This window comes from Pseudochaenichthys georgianus, chromosome 6, assembly GCF_902827115.2.
Source record: "Pseudochaenichthys georgianus chromosome 6, fPseGeo1.2, whole genome shotgun sequence".
NCBI lineage: Eukaryota > Metazoa > Chordata > Actinopteri > Perciformes > Channichthyidae > Pseudochaenichthys > Pseudochaenichthys georgianus.
In genome coordinates, this window is record NC_047508.1 from 44,373,197 (window position 1) to 44,400,475 (window position 27,279).

The window sequence follows — 27,279 nt, forward strand, 5'->3', positions numbered from 1 at the left end:
ACATGCTCTCCAGCACAGGTTAGCTCTGAGTGTTAGCATGCTAATGTAAACACCGACCATATTACGTCCAAAACAGTCGGGCATTGTTTCTGATAGCAACGTTTCTGATTGGCCCGTGGGTCCACATTTCAGATGTTACGTCATATCGGACGCAAATCTGGATCAGCTCCGTTGTTCCCCGTTTTTAGAGATGTGGGTACGGAGGAAAAGAGAGAGGGTTTATTTCCTGACGCTGCGTGAGTTCCCCGACGCACCGGGGACACATGTTTAGGTATAAAAGACATAAAAAAGTGCATTTTGCATGATAGGTCTCCTTTAAGGTTGTGATATGAATAATTTTTTGTACATTATTCACGTATTCTATCAGAAAATGTTATATGGATATTTTCCACATAATGACTTTTTAAATATAATTTCTTTCCAAGTAATTTTTCCACATAATTTCCCAGTAATTTCCACATGATTCTCAAACATCTTTAAAACTCGTTTCCAGGTATTTTTCACATATCTTTGGGATATTTAAAGAAAAAGAACAGCATTTTTCGACTCTTTAAGGTTGTGCTCATTCCAACTCCTTTACATACTATTGGCTAGTTTAATCTGCAGTAAAGCATCGTATTCTATAGCCTCATCACATGCGTGTAGCTTTGTCCTGTCAGCACCACATATCTTTGACTTCGTTTATGTTGATTTCCAGAGTCAGAGGAACTCACCCACAGTGACCTGAGTGGTCTTGTCTCGGGTCAGATACTCCACCACGGGTCCGGAGACGTACCCCGACCCGAGCAGCAGCACGCGTCTAATCCCCGTCTTCTTCATGATCTGAGCCTTCTCTCTGCAGGACGTCACACACACACACACACACACCGACTCAGAGACACATCATAACACGCTGCGACCCCCTGACGCTTCATTATGAGGTCACTGTGTTTCCATTTAAAGAGTTTAAAGGAATATTTCACCCATAAAAAGTCAAGTTGTTGATTAATCAGACACTCAATAGAGCGGTGCAGTGACGAGTCCTACAACCAGGAAGTGAGTCAGCATTTCTCCACTTCCTGCTCCCCTCGTCTCAGAGCCAATGGGATCTCTCCGTGGGGTTTTGGAAAGTAGCTGAACTCAGGTCTGTGGTTGAGACGCATTGAAGAGACGGTGGTTGTTACCAAGCGGCTGAATAGGACTACAGAAGTCGTGGAGCTCGTTGTACGTCATTACGCCGAACACGTGAACACTCCTCTAAGTTAGTTCCTGTTCTGCTTGAAAGCCAGTCCCTGCCTCCTGCAAAGTGTCCAAACAAACGCTTCAACTTGTTCCATCTAGAATCTGTGTGTTTGAATATGGATCTGAAGTCGGCGTGACGTTGAAGTCGTGCTGCTGGACTCGGCTGTAGCTCCTTTATAGCATAACGTTAGCATTTAGCTTCTGGACATTAGATTTATCATTTAGAAAATTATAAAAGTAGGGTAGACATGTGGAGATTATCCGGCTGAACATCAAACGGGTTCGCTTTCCACAGACCGTATTTCCTATGGAGAAATCCCATTGCTTTTTTGTCGAGGGAACCGGTAGTTTACTTCCGGGTAAATCCGTCATCCCTGCACCGCTCTATTTCAGCACCAGACACACGTTTACGCTGCTTTGGACAGTCTTGCACTGATGTACATTCCCAAAGATATTCAAGTGACTGTTATTTTGTATGTATTGATTGTTGTGTGCATATGTATAAATGTGTCTGTTGATTGTGTATATATATATAGGATATACATATGTTATACATATTTGTATTTGGGATTGTGGGAAACGGTATTCCGATCTCTCCGTACACACAAACTGAAAGATTGACAATAAAGTTGACTTTGAATTACCCACTCCTTCTTCGCTAGAATCACTGAAAGAAATGTCGTGTTATGTGTAAAAGAAGAATCAATTTAGTCAGTTTAAACTCTATACTCTTAGGGGGTGTCGTGTGCCTGAAACAGAAGCGTCTTAAATAGTAAGCTTTGAGTGAACGTTTGGGTAATATTGGATAAATTGGACTTTCTGCATGAGTTCTCTCGGGGTTTGTTACCGGATGAGTTGATCGAGATTTTTTTTTACCGTAGAGGCATGCGAGAGAAAAATAACCTTTTCATTTAACAGTAATTGATTTACAAAGTGTAATTAAGTGTGTGAAGTATTCCTTTAAACCCGAGACCAATGAGGATGGAAACGCCACGAAGAAAGCAATTCATGGAATGATAAGTTAAACATTTGAACAGTGTTTGGCTTAGCGAAGATACAGATAATAATACAGTTAGTTAAAAGAAACGGTATCAATGTGACTGATGAGGATGAAGCAGGAAGCACGAGAGGAAGAGGAGGAAAAACGGGATTGAAGGGGGGGAAGAAATAAATAAATAAAATGATAAATCAAAAAGTAGAAACAGAAATGACCTAAAAACAGACGTGGTTGTTCGTGAATATATAATAAATATATATATACGAAACAAACTAACGACTTGACTCCAAATATTGATTGATATTATTTTATAGACTTGAAAATTATCGTATTTCTTCCTCTAATCCAGTATTCAACTAAGACCCCGTCCACACGGAGACGACACGGGTTGTATTCGCTACAGTTCTCCATCGTATAGAGCAGGGGGGTCAAACTCAATTTCATCGCGGGCCACATCAGCATTATGGTTGCACTTAAAGGGCCGGTTGTAACTTTAAGACTATATAAAAATGCATACATAAATATGTTATATATATAAAATAATGTTATTGCCTCTGCATTGGATTATTATCGGACAGGGTAATAACTTCATAATTAACTACGTCTGAAAGCAGAAGTCTAGGGCAAATAATTGCAAGTCTCTTCAGTGAGCATGTCACAAAATGATTTAAAAAGAAAAAAAGTGAAATCTTGAAATAAAAGTCTAATTCTGAGAAAAAAGTCAAATGAGAGATGCATTGTGGGACTAGGGCTGCAACAAACGACTAATTTGATAATCGATTAATCTATCGATTAATGAAACGATTAATCGATTATTCGGATCGTTAAGGTTTTAACTGTACTACTACTTATATCGATACTGCTTATCGATCCGGTCCTTTTAACGATAGTATTAACGGTTCTTTTGACAAGAAATAAGGTAAACTAACTAAACAAATTGTGAACAAAACTAACATCGCTTTTTATTTTAATTAAATGCATAATATTTCACATCAAAAGAAACAACAATGTTTTAACAAATGGTATTAAATAATGTGATGACAGAACTGTAAACAGAATAGCTGAAACTTTAACAAACTAAATAACTCAGTTTCCTCTAATCATTAACCCAGGTTTTTATAACTGAGTTAACTCCGTGTGTTGCTGCTAGCATACATAACACCTGACGGGGAAACGTTCCTCGTGGGCGGGGCTACAGAGCTGCTAGAAAGACAGTGGAACCCGGAGCATTCCTCCGTCTGGATGTGGAGCACTTTTGCTAAATGTTTAGACACATTGCTCGTGTTACCGCCCTTACATGCTAAACTCTTATTGCACTTTTGGTAACGAGCATTCTCCACATCGAGACGGCTAAAGTTTAACCACCTCGGAGCGCGTTCTCTCCGCCATCTCCTCCGTGTGTGTGTGTTGCTGCATGTAGCGGCTGCGTGTGTGTGTGTAAACTTCCCCGCCCCCTCGCAAGCAGGCGGGGGAGAGATCTCTCGTCTGAATTGGGAAGATCGAAAATACATTATAGACGCATGTTGTAGTCATATTGCATATTAGAAACGGAGTTGGTGACACTAAGACTGCGATATAACGTTTATGTAGCAATAATACATATGACATATGTTTTAAATGTTTCCTGTACCGATAAAAAAGAGCGATAACGTTGGAGCTTAACGGGGTGTAGAACACACGTGATGACGTCACCAACGAATCGACGACTGAATTAGTTGTCAACTAATTTGGTAATCGATTTTAATCGATTAAGTCGATTAGTTGTTGCACCCCTATGTGGGACATGTAGTTTGTGTGCTTTTGTAAATCAGCCTGTAACCGTTCTTTGCAAGCTCTTGTGGGGCCGCATAAAATGAAGTCGCGGGCCGGATTTGGCCCCCGGGCCTTGAGTTTGACACCCCTGGTGTAGACGGTTCGTCCACACGAGGCCGTAACGGAAACGCAGATAACGATAACGGCTCCCAAGGTGGGTAGATCTGTGGACGAAACGCTTGCGGCTCAGTGTGTACGCCCTATACGATCATTTCCTGTTAAAGATAGCCCCGCCTTTCACCGCCTCTCCTGCTCACCCCCGCGTCATTGCTGATGTGTTTCGCCAACAACAACAATGGCGGATCACAGGGTTGCGTTCGTGCCCCAGACGCTACTGACCATGCTACAGATGTTAGTGCAAAATCTACAGCTCCTCGACCACAACCATCAGCAGCAAGTGGACCTGGAGAACTACATGAACATGTTGCTAAATCCACCGCGGAGAATAACCAGAAGGGCAACCAGGCAACCATGGCAACCATGCTCGGGAGGTCTTCTTCGCTGCTTTTGGTGTTTTTTGTGGCGGAAGTACAGCGCCACGTACAGGCCTGGCATATGTACTCCAGCGGGTCGAGCGGTCTCGTGTGGACGGAAGACTTTTTTGATATCGAATTCGGTTAGTTTTCGCCTTTATTGTGTGGACGGGGCCTAAGTAACGTAATAATTATATTTCTATACATGTACATATATATCATAAAATAATGTTGTATATGTTCACGTATTTATTTTAACACTAAGTAATTAATACATGCATTTAAATTGCAGTCCTAAAATAAATAATAATAATAAAAAAGGAACCCCTATATAATAATAAGATAAAAAATACATATTATTCAATTAAATATTAAAAGTATTGTTAGTGTTTTATCTAATTTCTTCCTCTTTAACAAGCTCCAAGAAAACTGCATTATGGCTCTGACTACTTTTAAATAAACGCTTAAAGAGCCTTTTATTAAATCAAATAATGTTACTTTTTTTTAAAACAAAGATGTCATTTGTATTCATGTATTTCACATTTTATGTCTAGGCTCTTTTTTGGCACATTCCAATGTTTTTGTGGCGTTTCTTTTGCACCTCTGGGGGGAATAATTTGGGGAATAATTTGCCCTGGTGTCCTCTTTCGCCCTCTGACACAGATGCTCCAGACACAGATGCTCCAGCCTTGAGCGCCTTAAGGAGGGGCTGCCCTAGCAAGTTGTTACCAGTTTGTGACCGGGCAGCTCTCGGTAACCGATAGTCATTGTTGTGGGACACCTGGAACACATCCTTCTCGGGGTGTAGATGACTTCGAGCCATAACCGACAACTAAAGTTGATTCTGTGTCCTCGGCTGTTTAGTCTATCTAATGAAGAATGTTGATTACCCTTAGCGGAGTTAAAACATCATACGAGAGGAAGGTTTCTTCAGAATTGATGTGGCATCCCAACCGTGTGGTCAACTCGTGGCCCGTGACATGTCTTGTGGATTCTCCGGCCGAAGCTCAGAATAAACCGTCAGTGTTTGCTCTCCATCGTGTCTCTCTGAGTCCCGACTCCAATTGCTTCAGAAGTTTCCCCCACACCCTCCATGCTACATTTGCGTTTACAAAGAACTCTAAAGGGTATATTTTCAGTGTTTTATTTATATATAAACCTGAAGCTTGCCTGTCTTCCAATGTCAAACTAACGATAAAATGGCCGCCGTCTTTTAATTTCTCCAAACAACCGGACTCACTTTAAAAAGTCTGATTCGGCATGCTGGATTATCCGAACACCATGACAACAATGACACCATAATGGCGGCATCAACCCCTGTGGCATTAATTAGACTTTTACACATAATTATCTGATTTTTTTCCCACATATATGATGAGTTTTTCAGACATGCTGCCCATATTTCAAGACTTCTTTAGTTATTTTTTATCATACTTTTTTGTGGATATTTTTCACATTTGTTTCACATGTTACTGCTGTATAGGGTGGGGCTCATGCTACTTTCTTTACAGACCGGCTTGTTCATTTCTCCAGCAACGCATCATATTCTAAAAGATCATCATATGTTTGTTTTTTTGTAAATTATTCACGTATTCTTTCAAAAAATGTCCGGACATTGCCCGCATGTTCCTTCGGATATTTTTCACTTAAATTCTGATATTTTCCACATAAGTATGACTTTTTAAAAATATGTTTTGACCATTTTTCCTTACTGTTTTTCAAATCATTTAGGGATTTTTTTTTCACACACTTTCCACATCATTTTCACATGATTATCAAATATTTAAAAAAAACTTCTTTCCAGGACTTTTTTCACATATTTAGGGGATTTTAAAAAAAATGACGACAATTCAGCATTTTACAGCCGTTAAAGATAGTGCTCATTCCAACTCCTTTACATACTATTGAATAGCTTAATCTGCAGATAACATATAATAATACAACAACAATGACACCATAATGACGGCATCAACCCCCGTGACCTGTGGCATTAATATCCCACCAACCAAACACACACTATAGCCCCCGGCTAAAAGGAGTCGCACCCCCCGACTCGTTAGCGGTTCGCTAATTGGATGCGACGGGCACGACGTCTGACATGAGGTCCGAAAGGCAGCAAAGCCTCGGCTTCTTAATTAAAAAAGAAGAAAAGGAAGACGTGCCCTCACTTTACATATCTTAGGGAGCCAAACTCATCAGGAGGATTAAGATTTGTGGCATGGCTTGTCTGGAAAAAAAATGATACTTAAGATCAATTAGGAGGAGAAACGTCTTAGAGGTGGCCTTAATCTAAATATGAGTCTCAGGGAGAAATCTGAGCAAATCTGCATTTAATATGAGAGTTAGTAATCTGTACAACCAAACATTTTGAAAGGTTAGGGAGTGCGAGGAGATTTGATAAAGCTCATTTAAATATGTCTTAAGAGCAGCAGTGAGGTAAAAAGGAAGCGAAGTGTGTGAGAAATTAATTAAAGCAGATTAAAATGTATGTATAAATTACTAAGAAACAGAAGGCTGATGAGGGTGTCACTTTAAATGATGGACATGCAGATGAATTATTAGTTTTTGTAAAAAGTCAGAAGAGAAGATCAGTTTCATCTCTGTGTGTTTAGCCTAGCCTAGCCTAGCTTAGCACAAAACATCGAGAAACTGCTAGCCTAGCTCCCTTTAAAAGTAATTCCCAGTCAAATATTAGCATTAACATGAATGATAGCCACCTGGAAGGAGCTATTTAAAATAATAAAGCGTCTCCTGGAGAGCAGTATTTGTTTTCGGATTGATTAACCGAACCCTAAAACACAAATGAGCTCGCTAATGAGACGTAGCATGAGACGGAGCTAACTATGCTAAACAGTAGCAGCCGTGCTAGCTGCAGCATACCAACAACTACTATTAAAGTGGACACACACACATTTTCAAGAGTGTGTGGATGAAGCAAAAGCTGTAAGACGTGTAATGTCTGTGCTTCATCTTGTTCTGTTGTTGCCTTGAAACGTGAACTTCCCTACGGGGATTAATAACATTAATTATCTTGTCATTTATTGGCAGTATCATGCTACACACTTTAATAAGCTAAATCGTATCACTGTTAGATTTTATATAGACTTAGCTGCCAAGGATGGTGACTTTAATGCGGTTTACTAAAACGTGGACGCACTGTTGTCTTAATTAATACAAACCGTCAGAAACTCCAGATTTATTTTTTTCCTTTAATGGAAAGAAGCTAGCAGTTTCCCCCCACTTCCATTCTTTGTGCTAAGCTAGGCTAACCACAACTTGGATCAATCACTGCACATAAAACAATCTGATCTTCATCTTCTCATCGGAGTCAAACTAGATGAAACAAGACAGACTGATAGAGACAGACGGATGGAGACAGACGGATGGAGACAGACTGATAGCGGCAGACGGATAGAGACAGACTGATGAGACAGACGGATGGAGACAGACGGATAGCAGACAGATGGAGACAGACTAATGAGACAGACGGATGGAGACAGACGGATGGAGACAGACTGATAGAGACAGACTGATAGAGACAGACTGATAGAGACAGACGGATGGAGACAGATGGATGGAGACAGACTGATAGAGACAGACTGATAGAGACAGACTGATAGAGACAGACTGATGGAGACAGACTGATGGAGACAGACCGATAGAGACAGACCGATAGAGACAGACCGATGGAGACAGACCGATGGAGACAGACCGATGGAGACAGACGGATGGAGACAGACCGATGGAGACCGACCGATGGAGACCGACTGATGGAGACAGACCGATGGAGACAGACCGATGGAGACAGACGGATAGAGACAGACTGATGGAGACAGACTGATGGAGACAGACTGATGGAGACAGACCGATGGAGACAGACCGATGGAGACAGACAGTTTTGTGAGAAGAAGAGATGTTTCTACCACTCGTTAGCAAAGGGTCCAGCGCCTCCCGTTGGTTAGCATTAGCCCGTTGGTTAGCATTAGCCCGTTGGTTAGCATTAGCACGCTAGTAATGCAAGGTGTTAGTTCAGAGGCAGGTTAGCAGAGCGGCACCAGAGAGGCTGCAGGACGCTAAAACATCAGCAACTGCAACGCTAGAGAAGGTTAGTCAGAGAGGAAGAACAGCAGAGAGACTACAAGCAAAAACATTACTTAGCTTTAGCAAGATGGCTACATAGAACACGGACATGTCTTTACCTTTCTTTCAGTCTGAACACATTTCATGGTGGCATTAACTCAAAAGAGCAGTCATTTGGAAATACAGTGAAACAGAGAAGTACTCAGATGTTGTACTTGAGTAAAGGTAGAAGTACTCAGATCTTTTAGTTAAAGTAGAAGTACTCAGATCTTGTACTTGAGTAAAAGTAGAAGTACTCAGGTCTTGTACTTGAGTAAAAGTAGAAGTACTCAGATCTTGTACTCGAGTAAAAGTAGAAGTACTCAGATGTTGTACTTGAGTAAAAGTAGAAGTACTCAGGTCTTGTACTTGAGTAAAAGTAGAAGTACTCAGATGTTGTACTTGAGTAAAAGTAGAAGTACTCAGGTCTTGTACTTGAGTAAAAGTAGAAGTACTCCGGTCTTGTACTTGAGTAAAAGTAGAAGTACTCCGATCTTGTACTTGAGTAAAAGTAGAAGTACTCCGATCTTGTACTTGAGTAAAAGTAGAAGTACTCAGATATTGTACTTGAGTAAAAGTAGAAGTACTCAGGTCTTGTACTTGAGTAAAAGTAGAAGTACTCAGGTCTTGTACTTGAGTAAAAGTAGAAGTACTCAGATCTTGTACTTGAGTAAAAGTAGAAGTACTCAGATGTTGTACTTGAGTAAAGGTAGAAGTACTCAGATCTTGTAGTTAAAGTAGAAGTACTCAGATCTTGTACTTGAGTAAAAGTAGAAGTACTCAGGTCTTGTACTTGAGTAAAAGTAGAAGTACTCAGATCTTGTACTTGAGTAAAAGTAGAAGTACTCAGATCTTGTACTTGAGTAAAAGTAGAAGTACTCAGATGTTGTACCTGAGTAAAAGTAGAAGTACTCCGATCTTGTACTTGAGTAAAAGTAGAAGTACTCAGATGTTGTACTTGAGTAAAAGTAGAAATACTCCGATCTTGTACTTGAGTAAAAGTACTCAGATGTTGTAGTTAAAGTAGAAGTACTCAGATCTTGTACTTGAGTAAAAGTAGAAATACTCAGATCTTGTACTTGAGTTAAAGTACTCAGATGTTGTACTTGAGTAAAAGTACTCAGATATTGTACTTGAGTAAAAGTAGAAGTACTCAGATCTTATACTTGAGTTAAAGTAGAAGTACTCAGATATTGTACTTGAGTAAAAGTAGAAATACTCCGATCTTGTACTTGAGTAAAAGTAGAAGTACTCAGATCTTGTACTTGAGTAAAAGTAGAAATACTCCGATCTTGTACTTGAGTAAAAGTAGAAGTACTCAGATCTTGTACTTGAGTAAAAGTAGAAATACTCAGATCTTGTACTTGAGTTAAAGTAGTCAGATCTTGTACTTAAGTAAAAGTAGAAGTACTCAGGTCTTGTACTTGAGTAAAAGTAGAAGTACTCCGATCTTGTACTTGAGTAAAAGTAGAAGTACTCAGATGTTGTACCTGAGTAAAAGTAGAAGTACTCCGATCTTGTACTTTAGTAAAAGTACTCAGATCTTGTACTTGAGTAAAAGTACTCAGATCTTGTACTTGAGTAAAAGTAGAAGTACTCAGATCTTGTACTTGAGTAAAAGTAGAAGTACTCAGATCTTGTACTTAGTAAAAGTAGAAGTACTCAGATATTGTACTTGAGTTAAAGTAGAAGCACCAGAGTGCAGGAATACTCTGTTACAGTAAAAGTACTGCATTCAAAATGTTCCTCAAGTGAAAGTAGAAAAGTATTCTCATCTAAATATAGTGAAAGACAGTGAAAGTAGTCGTTGTGCAGATTGGTCCATTTCAGAATAATATATATGATGTGTTTTATAAAGATTGATCATGAAAGTGTTCTCAAAGCTGGTGAAGGTGCAGCTAGTCTGAAAAGTACACCATACTGTATACATACTGACGGATAGAGACGAGTCTTACCTCCGCTCTCGTAGTTTGTTGATGTATTCAAACTTTGGGGTGAGGACTCCGTTTGAGGTGATGACGGCCTTTAGGAACAGGTATATAAAATATTACAAACAATGTCAGTATTTTTAGTCATTTTACAAGAGTACACATGTTTTTCATATACATAGATAAAGTTAATTAACAAATAAAGAAATATCAGATTTAAAAAAAACATACTTTTGTAGGAAATACATCAACACATAAATATTTAAACATGACTTACGTCTCTGACTTGCGGGCTGAAGTCTTCCTCGTCCAGCGGGCGGCTGGCGTCTGACGGCAGCTGGTGATGACACAACACTAACTTTAAACCGTCTCTATTTTAAACGCCTGCTGCAGCGCTCTCTCACAAGCACACTCAACCAGAGGAACCAGTTACCCTCCCAACCCAAACCAGACCAGACCAAACCAAACCAGACCAACCCAAACCAAACCAAACCAGACCAAACCAAACCAGACCAACCCAAACCAAACCAGACCAAACCAGACCAGACCAGACCAGACCAAACCAGACCAAACCAGACCAACCCAAACCAAACCAGACCAAACCAAACCAGACCAGACCAGACCAAACCAGACCAAACCAAACCAGACCAACCCAAACCAAACCAAACCAGACCAGACCAAACCAGACCAGACCAAACCAGACCAAACCAAACCAGACCAACCCAAACCAAACCAAACCAGACCAAACCAGACCAAACCAGACCAGACCAAACCAGACCAACCCAAACCAGACCAGACCAAACCAGACCAGATCTGTCTTTGGTTTCCCGTCTGTAGCCGTTTCTCAATCGCGAGGATTCTGGCTTCCAAGCCAATATTTCAAAGTGCCGCCGAAGGACTGTACCAATCTCCAGCATACTTGGAATTCCACGAGGCCGCGTCCTTGGTTTGGGGGAAATTTCGAGGCTGCACATGGGTAGACTTTGCGTCCTTAAAATCCCCACAATGCTTTGCGCACGGACCAATTTCAAAATTGGTTGTTTTCTCTGGACAGCAGTGGCTTCCTCCGTGGTGTCCTCCCGTGAACTCCATTCTTGTGCAGTGTTTTACGTATCGTAGATTCGTCAACAGAGATGTTAGCATGTGCCAGAGATTTCTTTAAGTCTCTAGCTGACTCTCGAGGATCCTTCTTCACCTCATTGAGCATTCTGCGCTGTGCTCTTGCAGTCGTCTCTACAGGACGGCCTCTCCTAGGGAGAGTAGCAGCAGTGCTGAGCTTTCTCCATGTATAGACACTTTGTCTCACCGTGGACTGATGACCATCAAGGCTTTCAGAGATACTTCTGGAACCCTTTCCAGCTTTATGCAAGTCAGCAGTTCTTAAATCGCAGGTCTTCTGAGAGCTCTTCTGAGCGAGGCATGGTTCACATCTGGCAATGCTTCTTAAGAATAGCAAATTCAAAACGGGTGTGTATTCTTGATAGGGCAGGGCAGCTTCAACCAACACCTCCAATCTCGTCTCCTTGATGGACTCCAGGTTGGCTGACTCCTGACTCCAAGTAGCTCTTGAAGAAGTCTTTAGCCTCGGGACTTAGATGAAGATCAGAACACATGTCATGACCAACTTAAGCAGAAATCCAGGTCGTTCCAAAGGGTTCACTTTTTCTTGCAACTGCATGTCGTGGCGTCGAACACGTGTTGGTAGATATGTTACTTTGTTACATCTGTTTGTTATCACGAACAATGTGTTCCGTGAAAGTAAAGCAAGTTCAAAATTAGATGGACATCGTGAGGTATTTATTTTCGATACAGTTTATGTTGAAACCGTTAGAGAGAGTGGCACACTTGTTAGCCTGTTCCATTCTTCTTCGTTTTCCGTAGCCGAAGTATACTTGCTTCGTTTCTGAAGGAAGCGACTACCGAGCCAGCATCCTCGCGATTGAGAAACAGCCTGTGTGTGTTCCCTCCTACCCGTTTTCTTCATTGTGTTCACCTGGTGCCCCCGTGTGTTCTCCCCCCTCCTCACCCGTCTCTTGTTTCCTTGATTAGTCCCGTGTGCATTTAAGTTCTGTTTTTTCTGTCTGTCGTTGTTGGTTCGTCGTTTGTCTGTGACTGTGTTCACCGGGGAGTGTTCTGTCTCCGTGTATCCTTGAAATAAAGGTATTTTCAGTGTTTTCTGCATTTGGGTCCTTTTTTCTTCGCTCACCCGTAACAAGGTTAAGGGTTGAATAGTTAGTTTAGCTTAGGAACCTTCCTGACGGAGTGAAATGACCCGGAAGTCCCTCAGTGGCAGAGCCGTTCCAATTCTCTAGATCAGTGTTTTTAAAAAAAATCCCGTTTCCCTCAAACTTTGCGTGACCGGGGGCGCAGGGGGGGGTCACGCAAAGTTTGAGGGAAACGGGATTTTTTTTTTTTTTTTTTTTTTTTTTTTTTTTTTATAAAAGTTTAATTAAAAAAAAAATGTTTAGATGTTATTAATAACTATATATCTATCAATCTATGTCTCCTTTGATGCCAATCTTTTAATATTTTTTGTTTTTGAATCACACGACTGCCCTTCAAGCCAATCAGAATCGAGCTGCCGCTACTGAGAGTGAAAATCTGCTCAGCTTTTGGAGCAAGTGAGAGCGAGTGTAGAAAATGTCGCAGAATTGCTTGCATCCATCAGATTTATTTCAGAAGACAACTTTGTTGAGGAAATATTATTTGACAAAGCACTGGAAGGTAGGACCACAGGAAGAGACATGTTCCAAGTTATAGATGAGTACATCATCTCAGGCAAAGAAAGCGGTGTGACAGCTTCGATCAGGCAGAAGGCCCCAAATGTAGTGGCAACGCACTGCATGCTCCATCGGGAGGCACTTGTATACATCATTAAAAAAAAAATTGCAACAGGGGGGTCCCCGCCAGAGGATAATGCTATATGGGGTCCTTGGCATGGCAAAGTTCGGGAACCGCTGCTCTAGATGAAAGGAAAGGAGGTTTCAAACTTCCTTGATAACCTCCTTTAGCTTAGGAACCACTGGACCTCCCTCACCGACAGGAGAAGAGAAAATGCTGCCCCACAATGCATTGCAGCCGCAGCATTTGCCGTCACTCAACAGTCGGCCGTTCACGGAAACAACCGATTGTGACGGAGAAATGATATCATGAAAGTTACGGTGCTTATTAAGCATTTTAAAACATAGGTGGTAAGTTGCCAAAGTGCTTTGTTTTGAACGTTCATCAGTATTATAATCAAAAAGAGAAATATGAACGTTAGTTTTTACTGAAATGATCAAATAAAGTCAACATTTCACAGTCTTCACTGAGCTGTGTGGGGTTTGTTCAACTTTTAAAATATGTTTGAATGGTGATATACACAGTGATAGATGTTAAGGACTAACGTTTATAATAAATACATCTGTATTGATTTAAGATCTTTAGTTCATACAATCATACGTATTGGGATCATTGGTATTAATGTGGACCGGAGGGAGAGGGTGACGAGCAGAAGTTTCACTTTCCTTTTTTATTTCAATTCCAGCTTTGGTCCTGAAGAATATGTTTCTCTGTTGTCCACGTTCATAAAGCAAAGCAGCAGCATCAGAGCACGGTGCAGAGTCTCTAGATGAGTCCTTCGTTCTTATTGAACATCCATGTTGTAGTCCGCTATAGAAAACTGTAGTTTCCATGGTTACCCCACAGCAGCAGACTCACAGTCATGACATCCGCTGGCGCATCATAAACACGTGGGATAGTGAAAGTGCAGTCGGATTCTCTAAAGTACCGCAGTCTCTTCTCCTAAGTCCTTTTGAATTCTCCCATCCACTATCTTTTAACCTCGTGACGTTTCACTCAGAGGTCAAGGACTAGTGGATAGGAAAAGACGATAGAAGCTGATTTTTGGACAATTCGACTGCAACCCCAGAACACCTTACCATCTCCCAGAGGTATGGGAAGAGCCGGTCTCCGAAATACTCCGTGGCGCCGATGGGAAGCTGAGCGGGGAGGTTATCGATGGAGCACATCAGGATCCCGTTGCCCTCCACACTGCGGGACAAGAAGCACCACGAATCTTTAAAACGGTGCCGTCGAATCACAACGCCCTTTAAAACTGCCAGCATCAAAGGTCAGCTATTATAGAAAATCCACTTTTTCATTTCTTTTATACATCAACATCTATTTTTATTTGATCTTAATATAAATACATTTTTTATATCGATTTATTTTAATTTTATGTGTTTATCTACCGTACTTTTCGGACTATACAGCGCACCTGCATATAAGCCGCAGCAGCTAAAATGTCCGTCTGTCTTGCTCTCGTTCTGTCTCTCGGTTCCACTTTTACTTTGGCGCGCTACCTGTCTCACTCTTTTCCGGCCTCCAGCTTTTCCTGCTGGAGCCCGCCGCTTAAAGGTGGCGGGCGCGGACCGGTCCTAGAGCCCGTAGTGTTAAAGGTGGTTAATTTTACCTGTAAGATCCATAGATTTAGGAGGTTCCCTAGTGCAGGGTTCATACACTTTTTCACCAATGATTTTCAATGACTTTTCCATGACCTTTACCTCATTTTCCATGACCAAAAAAAGATTACCACTGAAAATGGTTTATTTGAACATGGAACAGGGAAATAAGGTCTGCATATGAAACATGGTGTGCCTATCTAAAACAAATCAAATAGTAGGCTTACTAGCTTCTACACGCTGAAGCAACTGCAGTCAGGGAGGCAAACTCATCAGGTATGAAAAAGGTGACAAGGACCCGAGTCCCCGACCCCACGGGATATCGGCTTTAAAATGAGGAACAGAGGATGTTAGCCGTCAGAACAAGTCCGAAAAGTACGGTAAATATTTATATTCTATTTTCTTTATCGGATCTTTTTTTTTAAATATATATTTTTATTTTCTATATATTTATTTATACTATATTATTACCTCCTATGTTAATATGAATATAATTATTCCTCTGTAATCCATTTGATCGTTTTTCTTAATTTCACTTAATACTGTATGTTTATAAAACAATATTATTCTTTTAAATGTATTTATTTGTATTTATGAGTGAGAGTGAGAGGGGTGGGATCAGATTACCTTTTTAAAAATATATATATTCATTTTCAGTTATTTTACTATAACTTCCTTTTTTCTCACTTTCACCTTTTTAATAAAATGTTTTCCTTCTATTTAGACTGACCGCAGATCAGATCAGCTCAGCGGGAGGTGCTACAGGTGGGATCAGATTACCTGTCGTGGTCCACGTGCTGGTCGGCGTCGTACATACAGAAGGGTTTATCGATGGTGGTGCACTCGCTCATGAAGCCTATGGACCCCCCGGTGTCAGCGGAGATATCGCAGATGGCCAGGAGTCTGCAGAAAGAGAGAGGAAACGTGTTCAGGAGGTCAGAGCGACGCGCTGAACTGTCCCCGTGTACACAGGAGCCCAGATAGGGAGGTGACCTCTGACCTCTGTGGAGATACAGCAGCTATACACTGCGTGCTTTCACTGAAGCACACACTCAGCTGTCAGTAACCTTTGGAGAGAGATTAAGGACATGCATCTGCTACTGGTGAATAGATGGACTCTTTAAAGTAGAGACACTACATACTGATATACACCTGAACATCAGCAGGAGAGGACTCTTTAAAGTAGAGACACTACATACTGATATACACCTGAACATCAGCAGGAGAGGACTCTTTAAAGTAGAGACACTACATACTGATATACACCTGAACATCAGCAGGAGAGGACTCTTTAAAGTAGAGACACTACATGCTGATATACACCTGAACATCAGCAGGAGAGGACTCTTTAAAGTAGAGACACTACATGCTGATATACACCTGAACATCAGCAGGAGAGGACTCTTTAAAGTAGAGACACTACATACTGATATACACCTGAACATCAGCAGGAGAGGACTCTTTAAAGTAGAGACACTACATACTGATATACACCTGAACATCAGCAGGACAGGACTCTTTAAAGTAGAGACACTACATACTGATATACACCTGAACATCAGCAGGAGAGGACTCTTTAAAGTAGAGACACTACATACTGATATACACCTGAACATCAGCAGGAGAGGACTCTTTAAAGTAGAGACACTACATACTGATATACACCTGAACATCAGCAGGAGAGGACTCTTTAGTTCCCGTCCTCCCGTCACAAAGCCAGGTGGAAATAACTTAGGTTGGGTTAATCGTTAGCTATCGTTATGAATTTACGACAGCGTATCTGTCCACAGTAGCTCCCGTTATCTCGCTTGCGATTGCACATGACAGATGAAAACGAGACGAACCTCTTATCTCTGACTCAATGATTGACAAACAAGAGGTGAGAGGAGGTGAGGCGGAGCTTCAGTGAAAGATATGAAGGGTTTCTCCGGGTGAATCTTTTCAGAATAAAAGGATGCTCACCTTCACAGCTCAGGGTTCACCGACTGCCTGCACACTCGTCTGTGCTGGATATGGCGTGTGTCACATGATCATGGACCCCTCGTTTCTGTTGTGCTATATGTGACATGTATGTAGTAACGTCTACTTCATCCTTTCTTTCTAACTAATGCCGTTGATGTGTTGTGGTTTTAAAAAGGTGTCTATTTTCATCTGGCCGGGGCCAACAGCTGGAAAGCAGCCATGTCAGCTAAACGTACTTGTGCGGCAGGTGTGGAGCCCCCTCTGTGGCCGGGGGCGACTTCTTCAGAGGTCTGATCAACTTCTGGGCATCGATTCTTCGGAGGAGGCGGGGGGTGTGGGGGTCCCAGTAAACCCCGTTAATCAGGCAGGTGGTGTAGGGCGCCACCTGTAGAACGTGACATTATTACATATTACTGTAGCTTTGTGCATATGACACTAAAACCTTTGAATCTTAACGCACAATTAATTGCGACACAAAAAGGGAAGAAACTTAAATGCTAACTTCCTGCCCCCTTTATCGATCAGATGGACATAATACATTCCCTCTCTGTAAGGCCCGCATGTGATGAAAGCCAAGAGGTCACTGCTCTGAGAAACCCTGCCCTCCGAGGAAAATATTCCTAGTGGCCAAACGGCGGTACTACAGTTTCCGTATCGGTCCGTGACGTCACTGGGACCAGAAACACTTTTTGCTGAACAACGGCAACATGACAACGTTTCCATTGGTCCCTCTTCTTTAGAGGAGACCAGGAAGTGATGGATACACGGATCGTGTTCCAACCAATAGGCACGCAGTGACTCTAAAGAATAATGACCACGCACCAACACACATTCAGACTAAAGGAACCAGCTGTTTGGGAAATGAGAGAAGTAGAAAGTACAGGTATTTGAGTTCAACATGTGAGAAGTAGAAAGTACAGGTATTTGAGTTCAACATGTAAGAAGTAGAAAGTACAGGTATTTGAGTTCAACATGAGAGAAGTAGAAAGTACAGGTATTTGAGTTCAACATGTGAGAAGTAGAAAGTACAGGTATTTGAGTTCAACATGTAAGAAGTAGAAAGTACAGGTATTTGGGTTCAACATGTAAGAAGTAGAAAGTACAGGTATTTGAGTTCAACATGTAAGAAGTAGAAAGTACAGGTATTTGAGTTCAACATGTGAGAAGTAGAAAGTACAGGTATTTGGGTTCAACATGTAAGAAGTAGAAAGTACAGGTATTTGAGTTCAACATGTAAGAAGTAGAAAGTACAGGTATTTGGGTTCAACATGAGAGAAGTAGAAAGTACAGGTATTTGAGTTCAACATGAGAGAAGTAGAAAGTACAGGTATTTGAGTTCAACATGTGAGAAGTAGAAAGTACAGGTATTTGGGTTCAACATGTAAGAAGTAGAAAGTACAGGTATTTGAGTTCAACATGTAAGAAGTAGAAAGTACAGGTATTTGGGTTCAACATGAGAGAAGTAGAAAGTACAGGTATTTGAGTTCAACATGTAAGAAGTAGAAAGTACAGGTATTTGAGTTCAACATGTGAGAAGTAGAAAGTACAGGTATTTGAGTTCAACATGAGAGAAGTAGAAAGTACAGGTATTTGTGTTCAACATGTAAGAAGTAGAAAGTACAGGTATTTGTGTTCAACATGTAAGAAGTAGAAAGTACAGGTATTTGGGTTCAACATGTAAGAAGTAGAAAGTACAGGTATTTGAGTTCAACATGTAAGAAGTAGAAAGTACAGGTATTTGGGTTCAACATGTAAGAAGTAGAAAGTACAGGTATTTGGGTTCAACATGTAAGAAGTAGAAAGTACAGGTATTTGAGTTCAACATGTAAGAAGTAGAAAGTACAGGTATTTGAGTTCAACATGTAAGAAGTAGAAAGTACAGGTATTTGAGTTCAACATGTGAGAAGTAGAAAGTACAGGTATTTGAGTTCAACATGTGAGAAGTAGAAAGTACAGGTATTTGAGTTCAACATGTAAGAAGTAGAAAGTACAGGTATTTGGGTTCAACATGTAAGAAGTAGAAAGTACAGGTATTTGAGTTCAACATGTAAGAAGTAGAAAGTACAGGTATTTGAGTTCAACATGTGAGAAGTAGAAAGTACAGGTATTTGGGTTCAACATGTAAGAAGTAGAAAGTACAGGTATTTGAGTTCAACATGTAAGAAGTAGAAAGTACAGGTATTTGGGTTCAACATGAGAGAAGTAGAAAGTACAGGTATTTGAGTTCAACATGAGAGAAGTAGAAAGTACAGGTATTTGAGTTCAACATGTGAGAAGTAGAAAGTACAGGTATTTGGGTTCAACATGTAAGAAGTAGAAAGTACAGGTATTTGAGTTCAACATGTAAGAAGTAGAAAGTACAGGTATTTGGGTTCAACATGAGAGAAGTAGAAAGTACAGGTATTTGAGTTCAACATGTAAGAAGTAGAAAGTACAGGTATTTGAGTTCAACATGTGAGAAGTAGAAAGTACAGGTATTTGAGTTCAACATGAGAGAAGTAGAAAGTACAGGTATTTGTGTTCAACATGTAAGAAGTAGAAAGTACAGGTATTTGTGTTCAACATGTAAGAAGTAGAAAGTACAGGTATTTGGGTTCAACATGTAAGAAGTAGAAAGTACAGGTATTTGAGTTCAACATGTAAGAAGTAGAAAGTACAGGTATTTGGGTTCAACATGTAAGAAGTAGAAAGTACAGGTATTTGGGTTCAACATGTAAGAAGTAGAAAGTACAGGTATTTGAGTTCAACATGTAAGAAGTAGAAAGTACAGGTATTTGAGTTCAACATGTAAGAAGTAGAAAGTACAGGTATTTGAGTTCAACATGTGAGAAGTAGAAAGTACAGGTATTTGAGTTCAACATGTGAGAAGTAGAAAGTACAGGTATTTGAGTTCAACATGTAAGAAGTAGAAAGTACAGGTATTTGGGTTCAACATGAGAGAAGTAGAAAGTACAGGTATTTGGGTTCAACATGTAAGAAGTAGAAAGTACAGGTATTTGAGTTCAACATGTAAGAAGTAGAAAGTACAGGTATTTGAGTTCAACATGTAAGAAGTCAAAGTAAAAAGTCGTCAGAAAAATAAGTAGTGGAGTAAAGTACTGATACCAGACAAATGTACTTAAGTACAGTAACAAAGTATTTGTACTCCACTACTTCCCACCTCTGTTTACTTACGCTGGTCCTGAAGTGCGAGGTGTAAAGCTCCGGGTGGTCCTCGTACTCCATGGGGTCGTAGAAGCCGTCGCTCTTCCTCATCAGGTGGTGATGACGACTCAGCACGGTGGCGTACACTCGGGACATTTCTGACCGGAAAACAAGGGGGAAAATCCCATTGAATAGAATCCTTTATTTTCATTATACAGGTACAACGAGATGAGTAGAGCTACTCCTCTTTTAGTGCCATCAAAAAAACAGACAAGAGACGTACAACATTCGGGAGGAGACAACATACAAACAACAAGCATTCATACTTCAATATGCAGATAGAGTTGAAGTGCAGGAATATATCGGTTTGAGTAAATACATTGGCTTTTAGCTGAGGGAAAAAATACTGTGGAAAACTTTGGGAATATTCATTTTTATGTTTGTGGAAAAACTTCAGATTCATGATGGCTAAACTGTCTCCAGAAAACACTAAAGGGAACAGCAGAAGAAGACAGACAGGAAGTAAAGACTAAAGGGAACAGCAGAAGAAGACAGACAGGAAGTCAGCCCTAAAGGGAACAGCAGAAGAAGACAGATAGGAAGTAAACACTAAAGGGAACAGCAGAAGAAGACAGACAGGAAGTCAACACTAAAGGGAACAGCAGAAGAAGACAGACAGGAAGTCAACACTAAAGGGAACAGCAGAAGAAGACAGACAGGAAGTCAACACTAAAGGGAACAGCAGAAGAAGACAGACAGGAAGTAAACACTAAAGGGAACAGCAGAAGAAGACAGACAGGATGTCAACACTAAAGGGAACAGAAGAAGAAGACAGACAGGAAGTGAACACCAAAGGGAACAGCAGAAGAAGACAGACAGGAAGTAAACGCCAACGGGAACAGCAGAAGAAGAAAGACAGGAAGTAAACACTAAAGGGAACAGCAGAAGAAGACAGGCAGGAAGTAAACACTAAAGGGAACAGCAGAAGAAGACAGACAGGAAGTAAACGCCAACGGGAACAGCAGAAGAAGACAGACAGGAAGTAAACGCCAACGGGAACAGCAGAAGAAGAAAGACAGGAAGTAAACACTAAAGGGAACAGCGGAAGAAGACAGACAGGAAGTAAACACTAAAGGGAACAGTAGAAGAAGACAGACAGGAAGTAAACACTAAAGGGAACAGAAGAAGAAGACAGACAGGAAGTAAACGCCAACGGGAACAGCAGAAGAAGAAAGACAGGAAGTAAACACTAAAGGGAACAGCAGAAGAAGACAGGCAGGAAGTAAACGCCAACGGGAACAGCAGAAGAAGAAAGACAGGAAGTAAACACTAAAGGGAACAGAAGAAGAAGACAGACAGGAAGTCAACACTAAAGGGAACAGAAGAAGAAGACAGACAGGAAGTAAACACTAAAGGGAACAGCAGAAGAAGACAGACAGGAAGTAAACACTAAAGGGAACAGCAGAAGAAGACAAACAGGAAGTAAACACCAAAGGGAACAGCAGAAGAAGACAGACAGGAAGTAAACACTAAAGGGAACAGCAGAAGAAGAAAGACAGGAAGTAAACACTAAAGGGAACAGCAGAAGAAGACAGGCAGGAAGTAAACACTAAAGGGAACAGCAGAAGAAGACAGACAGGACGTCAACGCCAACGGGAACAGCAGAAGAAGAAAGACAGGAAGTAAACACTAAAGGGAACAGCAGAAGAAGAAAGACAGGAAGTAAACACTAAAGGGAACAGCAGAAGAAGACAGACAGGACGTCAACGCCAACGGGAACAGCAGAAGATGACAGACAGGAAGTAAACACTAAAGGGAACAGCAGAAGAAGAAAGACAGGAAGTAAACACTAAAGGGAACAGCAGAAGAAGACAGGCAGGAAGTAAACACTAAAGGGAACAGCAGAAGAAGACAGACAGGACGTCAACGCCAACGGGAACAGCAGAAGAAGAAAGACAGGAAGTAAACACTAAAGGGAACAGCAGAAGAAGACAGACAGGAAGTAAACACTAAAGGGAACAGCAGAAGAAGACAGACAGGAAGTAAACACTAAAGGGAAGAGCAGAAGAAGACAGACAGGAAGTAAACACTAAAGGGAACAGCAGAAGAAGACAGACAGGAAGTAAACACCAAAGGGAACAGCTGAAGAAGACAGACAGGAAGTAAACACTAAAGGGAACAGCAGAAGAAGACAGACAGGACGTCAACACTAAAGGGAACAGGAGAAGAAGACAGACAGGAAGTAAACACCAAAGGGAACAGGAGAAGAAGACAGACAGGAAGTAAACACCAAAGGGAACAGGAGAAGAAGACAGACAGGAAGTCAACACTAGAGGGAACAGCAGAATAAGACAGACAGGAAGTAAACACTAAAGGGAACAGGAGAAGAAGACAGACAGGAAGTAAACACTAAAGGGAACAGCAGAAGACAGACAGGAAGTCAACACTAAAGGGAACAGCAGAATAAGACAGACAGGAAGTAAACACTAAAGGGAACAGGAGAAGAAGACAGACAGGAAGTAAACACCAACGGGAACAGCAGAAGAAGACAGACAGGAAGTCAACACTAAAGGGAACAGCAGAAGAAGACAGACAGGAAGTAAACACTAAAGGGAACAGCAGAAGAAGACAGACAGGAAGTAAACACTAAAGGGAACAGCAGAAGAAGACAGACAGGAAGTAATCACCAAAGGGAACAGCAGAAGAAGACAGACAGGAAGTAAACACTAAAGGGAACAGCAGAAGAAGACAGACAGGACGTCAACACCAAAGGGAACAGCAGAAGAAGACAGACAGGAAGTCAACACTAAAGGGAACAGCAGAAGAAGACAGACAGGAAGTAAACACTAAAGGGAACAGCAGAAGAAGACAGACAGGAAGTCAACACTAAAGGGAACAACAGAAGAAGACAGACAGGAAGTAAACACTAAAGGGAACAGCAGAAGAAGACAGACAGGAAGTCAACACTAAAGGGAACAGCAGAAGAAGACAGACAGGAAGTAAACACTAAAGGGAACAGCAGAAGAAGACAGACAGGAAGTAAACACTAAAGGGAACAGCAGAAGAAGACAGACAGGAAGTAAACACTAAAGGGAACAGCAGAAGAAGACAGACAGGAAATAGACACTAACGGGAACAGCGGAAGAAGACAGACAGGAAGTAAACACTAAAGGGAACAGCAGAAGAAGACAGACAGGAAGTAAACACTAAAGGGAACAGCAGAAGAAGACAGACAGGAAGTAAACACTAAAGGGAACTGCAGAATAAGACAGACAGGAAGTAAACACCAACGGGAACAGCAGAAGAAGACAGACAGGAAGTCAACACTAAAGGGAACAGCAGAAGAAGACAGACAGGAAGTAAACACCAACGGGAACAGCAGAAGAAGACAGACAGGAAGTCAACACTAAAGGGAACAGCAGAAGAAGACAGACAGGAAGTAATCACCAAAGGGAACAGCAGAAGAAGACAGACAGGAAGTCAACACTAAAGGGAACAGCAGAAGAAGACAGACAGGAAGTAATCACCAAAGGGAACAGCAGAAGAAGACAGACAGGAAGTAAACACTAAGGGAACAGCAGAAGAAGACAGACAGGAAGTAAACACTAAAGGGAACAGCAGAAGAAGACGGAAAGGAGGTAAGCACTAAAGGGAACAGCAGAAGAAGACGGAAAGGAGGTAAGCACCGTCAGTTTAAGTTACGCTAACTCATCAAAGGAGACACGATTCAGTCCTGAGACTTCCTCTGCTTACGTTTGACCAGCCTTACGACAAAGTGAAGCGCAGGAACGTCTTACCTCCAATTTCGGACACGTCCTTCAACTCGTGAGGCTCAACGTATTCAACAGGAAGCTCGTTAAGGATGTCCTGGGCTCCCTAAAAGAAAGAGATGAGGATATCAAATATCTCACTGATACCGTTGGGACTGCCCAATTATCAAAGACTTTTGGAAAGCAAAGAACCAAGAACTCTGCTTTCTTGGTGATTCCAAGACTTAAAAAAAAAAGTAATTGTTATTTCTCTTATTTAAGCAAAAAAAAGAATATCTGTATTCTGGAAAAACTCTTGATTTGAGAACCCTTGATTATTCAGTGGCTAAAAACCTCTCATTGTTTGGCCTTAGAGAAATTAAGCTATGCTATAAAAGAAAATTGTGAAATCTTCTATAAAATATGGCAGAAATTCCTACATGTTTGGAAAAGGAACGAGTTGGGACCATGTCGAATTAATACTTAAACAAAATGCTACATATGATTGGATAGTATTAAGCTTCTTGTAAACAAGCTTTGCAATTTATTGTTAAGACTTTTTGATAATTTCACATTAATTAAAAATGTTTGTACATATCTTTTATCACAGATTTCTTTATGTTTTCCCTTTTTAAACATTTCATAGTATTTCTTATATTGTTGGGGGGGTTAAACATGTGTGTATAGTCTTTGACTTACATTTGTCCAAAAAAAAAAAAAAAAAAAAAAAATCGTATTCTTTTGACTGTTGTACGTTTTTCAATAGTTTGTTTGCGTGTGTTAAGTTAAACCTTGCTGTACCTTAGAGACGTTTCCGGTTCCGGTGAAACAAAACGTGACGGGCCCGATGGATTTGGGCATGAGCCCCATGGAGATCTCATACCCACAATCCCTCACTGCCTGAATGGCCTGGCTGACGCTCCGGTAGTTATGAGCCATGCCGATGTGCTGTGGAAGGAGAACAGAGACGGGAGGGGATGTTAAAGTCACAGGTCTCAGATGTATACAGAGCCTGTCTCTGATTGGCTGAAACACCAAACAGATCATTGCAGCATTACCCATAATCCCCTCTGTTTCAGCCCTGTTCCCAAAGTGCTGATTCTCTGTCTGTGACTTTCAGATGAAAATAAGGAGCCCCTCCCCACGCCCCTCTGAGAGACATCTGGTTACAAAGAACTCAATGGAGCTCTCGGAGGAGATGGTTGCTGATTGGCTAATGGTTACTCAAGACAACACATCGTGATGACATCATAAAGTGCCAAAATCTGATCAGCTCATTTTCAGACAGGTTTTTATAGAAATGGATCAAAAAGAGAGAAAATCTTTGTTCCTGAAACTTTCAGAGTCTCTTTCCACAGAGGGGACACATGTTGATGTAGAAGAGACATGAAGAAGAGGGGACACATGTTGATGTAGAAGAGACATGAAGAAGAGGGGACACATGTTGATGTAGAAGAGACATGAAGAAGAGGGGACGCATGTTGATGTAGAAGAGACATGAAGAAGAGGGGGACACATGTGTGATGTAGAAGAGACATGAAGAAGAGGGGACACATGTTGCTGTTAGAAGAGACTGAAGAAGACCGGTGACGCATGTTGATGTAGAAGAGACATGAAGAAGACGGGGACGAATGTTGATGTAAGAAGAGACATGAAGAAGAGGGAGGACACCATGTTGATGTAAGACGAGACATGAAGAAGCCGGGACACATGTTGATTTGAAGAAGAGACATGAAGAAGAGGGGAAATGGATGTAAGAAGAGACATGTGAAGAAGAGGGGACAATGTTGATGTAGAAGAGACATTGAAGAAGAGGGGAACACTGTTTGATGTAGAAGCGACATGAAGAAGAGGGACACATGTTGATGTATAGAAGAGAAGGGAGAAGAGGGACCATGTTGATGTAGAAGAGCCATGGAGAAGAGGGGACACATGTTGATGTAAGAAGAGACATGAAGAAGAGGGGACACATGTTGATGTAGAAGAGACATGAAGAAGAGGGGGACACATGTTGATGTAGAAGAGACATGAAGAAGAGGGGACACATGTTGATGTAGAAGAGACATGAAGAAGAGGGGACGCATGTTGATGTAGAAGAGACATGAAGAAGAGGGGACGCATGTTGATGAAGAAGAGACATGGAGAAGAGGGGACACATGTTGATGTAGAAGAGACATGAAGAAGAGGGGACGCATGTTGATGAAGAAGAGACATGGAGAAGAGGGGACACATGTTGATGTAGAAGAGACATGAAGAAGAGGGGACACATGTTGATGTAAGAAGGAGACATGGAGAAGAGGGGACACATGTTGATGTAGAAGAGACATGGAAGAAGAGGGGACACGTGTTGATGTAGAAGAGACATGAAGAAGAGGGGACACGTGTTGATGTAGAAGAGACATGAAGAAGAGGGGACACATGTTGATGTAGAGAGACATGAAGAAGAGGGGACACATGTTGATGTAGAAGAGACATGGAGAAGAGGGGACACATGTTGATGTAGAAGAGACATGAGAAGAGGGGACACATGTTGATGTAGAAGAGACATGAAGAAGAGGGGACACATGTTGATGTAGAGGAGACATGAAGAAGAGGGGACACATGTTGATGTAGGAGAGACATGGAGAAGAGGGGACACATGTTGATGTAGAAGAGACATGGAGAAGAGGGGACACATGTTGATGTAGAAGAGACATGGAGAAGAGGGGACACATGGTGATGTAGAAGAGACATGTAGAAGAGGGGACACATGTTGATGTAGAAGAGACATGGAGAAGAGGGGACACATGTTGATGTAGAAGAGACATGAGAAGAGGGGACACATGTTGATGTAGAAGAGACATGAAGAAGAGGGGACACATGTTGATGTAGAAGAGACATGGAGAAGAGGGGACACATGTTGATGTAGAAGAGACATGAAGAAGAGGGGACACATGTTGATGTAGAGGAGACATGAAGAAGAGGGGACACATGTTGATGCAGAAGAGACATGAAGAAGAGGGGACACATGTTGATGTAGAGGAGACATGAAGAAGAGGGGACACATGTTGATGGAGAAGAGGGGACACATGTTGATGTGGAAGAGACATGAAGAAGAGGGGACACATGTTGATGTGGAAGAGACATGAAGAAGAGGGGACACATGTTGATGTAGAAGAGACATGAAGAAGAGGGGACACATGTTGATGTAGAAGAGACGTGAAGAAGAGGGGACACATGTTGATGTAGAAGAGACATGAAGAAGAGGGGACACATGTTGATGTAGAAGAGACATGAAGAAGAGGGGACACATGTTGATGTAGAAGAGACATGAGGAAGAGGGGACACATGTTGATGTAGAAGAGACATGAAGAAGGGGGGACACATGTTGATGTGGAAGAGACATGAAGAAGAGGGGACACATGTTGATGTAGAAGAGACATGCAGAAGAGG

At 41.4% G+C, this 27,279-nt stretch overlaps 1 protein-coding gene across 1 annotated transcript in view; it reads right to left on the reverse strand.

Moving 5' to 3' along the window:
* Window positions 1-27,279, reverse strand: part of aass (aminoadipate-semialdehyde synthase) — a 57,774-nt gene that overhangs the window by 15,961 nt on the left and 14,534 nt on the right. Inside the window, exons 6-14 of the mRNA XM_034085592.2 lie at window positions 24,649-24,795; window positions 23,896-23,974; window positions 20,129-20,256; window positions 17,191-17,339; window positions 15,773-15,895; window positions 14,471-14,582; window positions 10,828-10,887; window positions 10,578-10,645; window positions 714-835 (exon numbers count right to left, since the gene is read on the reverse strand). Coding sequence (XP_033941483.1) covers window positions 714-835; window positions 10,578-10,645; window positions 10,828-10,887; window positions 14,471-14,582; window positions 15,773-15,895; window positions 17,191-17,339; window positions 20,129-20,256; window positions 23,896-23,974; window positions 24,649-24,795 — 988 coding nt within the window. The remainder of the gene's footprint in view (window positions 1-713; window positions 836-10,577; window positions 10,646-10,827; window positions 10,888-14,470; window positions 14,583-15,772; window positions 15,896-17,190; window positions 17,340-20,128; window positions 20,257-23,895; window positions 23,975-24,648; window positions 24,796-27,279) is intronic.